This window comes from Neophocaena asiaeorientalis, unplaced genomic scaffold (assembly GCF_003031525.2).
Source record: "Neophocaena asiaeorientalis asiaeorientalis breed wild unplaced genomic scaffold, Neophocaena_asiaeorientalis_V1.1 scaffold30, whole genome shotgun sequence".
Taxonomy (NCBI): domain Eukaryota; kingdom Metazoa; phylum Chordata; class Mammalia; order Artiodactyla; family Phocoenidae; genus Neophocaena; species Neophocaena asiaeorientalis.
This window is the reverse complement of record NW_020174923.1, coordinates 12,403,305-12,410,474: the sequence shown is the minus strand read 5'-3', so window position 1 is coordinate 12,410,474 and position 7,170 is coordinate 12,403,305. Positions and strand designations below refer to the sequence as shown.

Genomic DNA, 7,170 nt, shown 5'->3' with positions numbered 1-7,170 from the left:
GAGTGTGGGAGTTAAGGTCAAAGGGCCCCAGCGCCCGGGGGTGAACATCCACCCGGGGCTTCCCTGGCTCTGTTCCCGATGACCTGCCCCCCACGGCGTCCACACTGCCAGATCTCCAGCAAAGCCCTGTGGCCTTAAGCGTCGGACACCATGAGGGAATCTGCAGAGTGAACCCCGGGTTCTGAGCCCTCCTCCCTGCCTTTGAACTGTTGGAAAAGAGCTGGCATGCGGAGCAGCCCCAGCCTCCCAGCAGGATGTGAGAGCAGCCAGACCTGTGGACACGCCTGGTCAGTGCCTTCCTGGAGACAGGGGACGGAAGACCTGGTCGGTGCCTTCCCCAGGTCACAGGGGGTGGTGGTGACTTGGTCAGTGCCTTTCTGGGGACAGGGGAAGCTGGCCGAAAGGGTTCTGATGACCTATAGAAGCAAGACGATCCATAATGAACATGGCCGTGAGGATGTCCCTTTCTCTCTAGGGGCCCTGCCGGCTGCCCCTCCCTCAGTACATGTTGCCAGGTGGGGAAGCCCCAGGTGGCTGGGACAGAACTGGAGGTGAGGAAGCCTGCACTCACTCCCGTTGGAGGCCAAGGTGATGAGGATGGGAAGGGGGATGCCCTGCCCCCCACAGCCTGCGGGCAGCACTGCCCTCCCCGCCCCTGCCCATCTGAGCAAGGCCTATGGCCCTGGCCCCACAGGCACGTGACTCTGAGAGACGGTCACCATCGGAGCTGCGCGTTCTTAATCCGAGTTTACCCAGAACAGCTGCTCTTTCGTCATAAAACAGTGCCTGCCCCGAGGGAGGGCAGCGTGGGCAGGACGGAGAGGCCAGGAGGACATGAGGACAGGAGCCCTCACGCAGGGCAGCTGGAAGGAGCGGCAGATGTACAGTCCTCCGGGAACAGTCCAGAGGTTCCAGAGCAGCAACGCCTCCACACAGACGCGCACACGGGCGTCCACGGCGGCCCTGTTCGTTTGGAGAAAATGTGGCAGCAGCTCAAATGCCCAAAACCGACACGTGTTCATCCAACGGGGCACATTCAGCTCTGCCCAAGCTGTGCAGCTGGGCGTCTGTTCCCGGAATGTGGTGGGTGAGGCTCCTCCATGTGGTTGGAGGCCTTCCAGCAAAACTGGAGGTTTCTGGGAAAGAAGGAATTCTACCCCAAGACTGCAGCGTCTTCTCCTGCCTGAGTTCCCAGCCCACCACCCCATCGGTGGACCTCAGACATGCCAGCCCCTTAATCGCTGAACCAATTCCTTCGTAGAACCTTCCATTATTTATGTCTGTCCTTATTGGTCAGTTTCTCTGGAGCTCCCTGCCTGACAGATGTCTTGAGGCTGGATTGTGATGATGGTTGCACAGCTCTGTCTTTTCACTGAAAATCATGACTTGCACTTTAAGCGGGTGAGTTTTATGGTGTGAGACGGTCCCCAGTAAAGCTGTAGCATTTGAACAGGAGCCCTCACCTGCTAGAGCCGGTTCTAGACATGCCCCGGTTGGCCCCTCACCCCAGGACCCTCTGCTGTCCAGCTTGCCAAGGGCTGGGCACCATTCCTGATGGGCTGATAACTGCGGGTCTTGAGCCAGACTAGGCCTCCATAAATCACCCGTCCCTGACTGGTTGGTCCTGGGGGCCCGGGGTGAGGGGAGAGGGAGAGGCTGTGGGTGGTGGATCCGGGGAGGTCGGCCAAGCCACAGCAGGCCAGCAGGAGTCTCCTTGTGGCTGTGTGTGTGGGTACACAGGCGTGAGAGCCTGTGTAACACTTTTAAACACTCTGAAACGCTCAGGGTGTCCTCATGAGGCTGCCCAGAGGCTGGGCGCTTCCAAGCAGAAGATGGGAGGACAGCCCCTGCGGCTGTCCCAGGCCTGGTGGTGGAGGCTCGCCCGGCCCACCTGGGAGCATTAACCAGGGTACTCAGGTCTTAAGTTTGAAGCCAGCATCACTCCGAGAAACAGCGCACAGAGCACCTTCACACATACAGATGAATGGGGGCTGCAGGGCCATTTCTGGGGGTCTCAGTTTTCTAAGTTTGGGGGCTTCTTAACACATCCCGGAATCAGGATTTGGGAAGCAGAGACCCAGGGTCTTGGTCAAGGTACAAACTTTGGGCTGTTTACTTCCAAAAACATCTGGGGTCCCAAGTTGCACTGGTGGCCTTGGACCCCATACTTAGGGGCCAGCGGGGAGGGAGGTGTAGATCTCCACCTGCCCACACGTTAGGATCCTGTCAGGGTCTTGAAAGGGGTCCAGGAGGGCCTGGCCGGTAGTGAGTCTAATGTACAGCCAAGGCTGAGGCCCAGCTGTGGGATGTGAGCTGGGGCCACAATGTGGAGTGTACAGGCCGCTGGACGGTTGGGTAGGGGTGGGGAGAGGTCCAAAATCTCTCCCTGTGGGCGGGCTTTCTGCAGGCAGGGTCCGGTGGTCTTGATGTCTACAGGAGGCCCAGCTCGGATGCTGCACACAGGAGGCATGAGATAAACCCCTACGTGTGTTGTATGATCCACCCCCCACCTGACCCACACCCCCCCAGGTCTGGGGAGGGAGAGGCAGGTGAGCTGCTGAAGGGAGAGGAATTCTGGCTCATGGTTTCAGTTTAGGTGCCGAGTTCCTGCCCTGGAGTGATGCCCCAGCTGCCCCTCCTCCCTGAGCAGGTTGAGGCTGATGGCTCCCTGCCCCGCCCCAGGGTCTCAGGCCCCACATCCAGGGCCCAGCTCAGGCCTGATGGCACCCGCCCACCGCGTCAGGAAGGCTGAATGGCTGGACGTGTCTCCTCCCCAGCCAGGTGGACAGGCTCATCCAAGTGCGGGGGGACGTCCTAGGGGTCCTACCTCCGTTGACATCCCACCCACACTGCTGCGGCAGGACAAGGCTCGAAGAGCTCAGAGTTTATTGTTCCAGGTGCTGAAGCTGTGAGGGATGGAGCCACATGGGAGCCGGGAGGGATGGGGAGAGGGCCATGCACCAGCCAGGAGGAGGGTCCCATGCAGGCAGCCTGTGTGCCTACACGCTGTCGCCTGCCAGTGTGTGCCCTGCCACGTGTCATGTAGGCGCTCACGTCTGCTGGGGGCAGTGAAGACTCCACTCACCACCATCTTCAGAAGCTGGTCCTGGGCCTGAGCCTCCTACAGACCCTCACAGATGGACGGGGCAGGGGGGCATTACAGGAAGGTGGCTGGGCTGATGGAGCTGAAGTGAGTGATGGGGGAGGGAGAGCAGGGAACTTTCTGGAAGAGGACTGAGGAAGGGAGGCAGGCAGTGCGGGAGTCCAGGAGTGACCTGGGCTCTGGGGGCCACTCCCACCCCCACTCCAGCGCCCACGTGGAGGCTGGGGACGCTCAGGTGCAGAGCCCCCTAGGAGCAGCCTGGGACAGTGCGATGGTCTCGCTGGCCTGCTGGCTGCTGGAGGACAGTGAGTGGCCTGAGCTGCGCTGGCAGCCAGTGCGGGCCTGCGGGAAGCTGTGGGTACCCCCGGGCCGGTGGGCGCCCCTGCCTTGGAGCGAGCGCTGGCGGTAGTCGCGGTAGTTCTTAGTGAGCAGCGTGTAGAGGAAGGGGTTTACGCAGCTGTTGCTGTAGGTGAGGCAGGTGGTCAGGTAGTTGACGATGCGGGCGGAGCGGGGCGTGAGCGGCGGGGTCCCGCGGTACTGGGTGAGGAGCTGCCACAGCCAGAAGGGCAGGAAGCAGGCCCAGAAGAGCAGCACGATGCCCAGGATGAGGTAGAGCACCCTGGGGTTGGGTAGCCGCCGTGTCTGCGTGAAGGAAGCCCGCTGCGACTGCCAGTAGGCCCGGGCCAGGCGGACGTAGAGCAGCCCGATGACCACGCCGGGCCCCACGATGCTGGTCCCGAAGAGCAGTGTCAGGTAGGTGCGGTGGGCGCGCTGGCCCCAGGCCGGCAGGCAGAGGCTCTTGTGGCCCCTGCGGACCAGCCGGATGGCCAGCATCATGGGCAGTGCCAGAAACAGCGCCAGCAGCCACGTGCCCAGCGCCAGGACCTTGCGGTAGCCCTTGGAACGCTGCACCATGTCCAGTGGCCTCACCACGGCGGTGTAGCGCTCACTGCTCATGAGGGTCAGGGTGAAGATGCTGGCGTGCATGGTCAGGAAGTCCAGGCTGAAGAGGACACGGCAGCCCACGTCGCCGAAGTGCCACGCCTTGGTGACGTAGGTGGCCACGATGAAGGGGATGCTAAGCAGGTAGAGCAAGTCCGCCAGCGCCAGGTTGATGACGTAGACGTACATGGAGGCCGAGGTGTGCAGGAAGCGGCACATGACAGCCAGCGTGTACAAGTTGCCCACCACGCCAACCATGCCCATGGCCGAGAGCACCACCCCAATGGTGCCCGTGGCCACCAGGTCCTCCAGGGAGCTGGGCTCCGCTGGGCTGGCCCACGAGCTGTTGAGAGAGGCATTGGGGGCGCCGGGCGGCTCGGGCATGGTGCTGCCTGTCGTAGCCAGCACAGGGAACCTGCTCAACGGCTCTGGACTCAGCGCCGTCTCTGCTGCCTCACACTGGGCTTGGGGCTGGGGCCTGCTGCTCCTTTAGGCAGAGAAGGGGCATCTGTGGATGACAAGCTCGTCCTGCGGGAGAGGATGCCCATTAAAGATGCAGGTCAGGCACCCCCTCCCACTCCCAGGAGGCCGTGAGAGGACACAGTTCCCACTGGGCTAGGGAGGCCTGCAGAGGGATGGGGTTCGCCAGCTGCAACACCCCCTTGGGGACTCTTCATTCAAAACTCTAACACTGTGCCTCGTTTCCCCAGCTATGTAGGGGGACCACCTAGACCAGCTGCTCCCCGTGCATGCCCCGGCAGCACCCCCACCCTGGGCCTCAATGCAAGTCCAAAGGCCTCTGGGCTGGCTGGACTTTTCTGAAAACCAGAGCGCAGCAGGCAGACTGCAGGGGTGGGGTCAGCAGTGGATGGAACCAGGAGTCCTCCCTAGGCCTCCTCACTTCCTCATCTGTGAAGGGCAGGGTGACCGTGCTGACCCCTGCGTCCTTTCTCCCAATTTATTTCTCCTGTATGTTTTAAAAAAAAATTTTGTTCGGATTGCAAGAGTAGTATCTGCTGACTTTAAAGTTCAAATAGGAAAATATGTTTGGTAAAGAGGGGAAAGCTCTTGTAATCTCTCTTTATCTACATGGGGAAAATGAGCCTTAATGCCTACCTCCCACCACACGTGAAAATAATTCAAGATGGACTCAGCACCTGTATGTAACAGAGTAAATCAATTAATTAATCAAGTTCTGGAAGAAAGGAGAATATCTGCATGACCTTGGGTAGGCAAAAATTTCTCAAAAAAAAAAAAAAAAGAGCAAGAAATACTTGCAGTAAAAGACCCATCAAGTGGATTTCATTAAAATTAAGAACTTCACTGAGAGAGTAAAAAATGTAAACCATGGACTAGGAAAAGATTATCAGAAGACATATATCAGGGCTTCCCTGGTAGCACAGTGGTTGAGAGTCCGCCTGCCGATGCAGGGGACACAGGTTCGTGCCCCGGTCCGGGAAGATCCCACATGCCGCAGAGCGGCTGGGCCCGTGAGCCATGGCCGCTGAGCCTGCGTGTCCGGAGCCTGTGCTCCGCAACGGGAAAGGCCACAACAGTGAGATGCCCGTGTACCGCAAAAAAAAAAAAGAAGACATATATCAGACAAAGAACTAGTAATCAAAATATATGAAAGAACTACAAATCAATAAAGACTAATGACTCATTTGGAAAAAAAAAAAAGACAAGATTTGAATAGGAAATTCTCAAAAGAGGATGTCCAAATGGCCAAGAAGCACATGAAAGGATGCTCAACATCATTAGTCATCCAGGAGATTAGGGTAAAAACCTCTGCACCCTCACCAGGATGGCTGGAATCAAAAAGGCAGATCCCAAGTGCTGGGAGGATGTGGAGGAACCAGACTCCTGAACTGCTGGAGGGGCCATAGAATGGTGCAGCCCCTGTGGAAAACAATCTGGCACCATCAAAAAAAAAAAGTAAAGTTGGACACATGCATGTCCTCTCATCCAGCAGTTCCACTCTTAGGTTTGTGTCCAAGAGAAATGAGTGCAAATGTCCACAAAAAGCAAGAGTGAGAATGTTCACAGCAGGCAGGAGCTGGAAACCACCCAACTGTCCATGAATAGTAGTGTGGGTAAAGAAACTGTGACCCCTCCATAAAAATGCTCTGAGATGATGAAGAAGATGGAATTACCCTACAGTCAACAACTTGATGAAACTCAAATATGCTATGTTGAGAAAAACAAAACAAAACAAAAAAACAGACACAAAGAGTACACTGTGATTCCATTTACCTGAAGTTCTGGAGCAGGCAAAATCTCTATGACAGCTGTTGCCGGGGTGTCAACTGGTAGGGGGCGCTGGAGAGCACTCTGAGAGATGGACTTGTGCTGTGTCCTCAAGCGGTGGTGGTTACACAGGTGTAGACACGTGTAAAAACTAACGGAGTTGCACGCCTATGACCCTTGCTGTGTGAAAATTGCCGTCATAAGAAAAAAAGACCTAAAACTGGAAATACTTGAACTGAGAGGAGAGGCCCCTCTGTCGCCCCATCTCCCCACATCCAGGGAAAATACTGGCTCCAGGTTTTTTCCCTCTACAGGTCCAGCGTTCACACTAACACAGATAAACTCGGGGCGTCCACCCGACGTGGTCTGAGCCCTCCGTGCAGAAGGGAACCTGGGTGCAGAGATGCCGCCCCAGACCCCTCTCCGCGGGACCCGGCCCAGCCTCGAGTCTGGCGAGGACAGCTGGGGGCCTTCCTACTGGCCGGAGGCTCCCTCCCCGGCCAACGCCCCCCGGGGGTCCGGGTTCCGGAGCCCTGCCCCAGGGGCTGCAGCGAACCGAGCCGAGGGCGCCCCTGGGAGGGACTCGAAGCCCTCGCCGAGACCGCGGCGCGCACCTCATCGCTCGCCACCCGAAGCGCTGCACACCCTCCCCGAGGCGCGAGGAGGGCTCAGTGGCCCTGTGATCCTACCTGGCACAGTGCGGGCCGGCGGGGAGGGCGCCCCGCGCACCAGGTCCCGGCCCCCGCCCCGCACCCTCTCAGCGCTCATGCCCACCTCAGTCACCGGACCATCAGGTCTGTGCGCCGAGCCCCGGGGTCGCGCTCGGGACGTCCTCCTCGCCGCCACGCGTCGCCGGGAACCTTCCCGAGGGTTCCGTC

At 58.7% G+C, this 7,170-nt stretch overlaps 1 protein-coding gene across 1 annotated transcript; it reads right to left on the bottom strand.

The window, feature by feature from the left end:
- Positions 1–2,978: 2,978 nt before the first annotated feature.
- UTS2R (urotensin 2 receptor) lies at positions 2,979–4,570 on the bottom strand. The gene has a single exon (XM_024761220.1). It carries the CDS (start codon positions 4,427–4,429, stop codon positions 3,335–3,337), a length of 1,095 nt encoding a protein of 364 aa, XP_024616988.1. The 5' UTR covers positions 4,430–4,570; the 3' UTR covers positions 2,979–3,334.
- Positions 4,571–7,170: the final 2,600 nt, after the last annotated feature.

Coding starts and splice junctions, on each gene's coding strand:
- UTS2R (XM_024761220.1), bottom strand. CDS start 4,429: ATGCCCGAGCCGCCCGGCGCCCCCAATGCCTCTCTCAACAGCTCGTGG.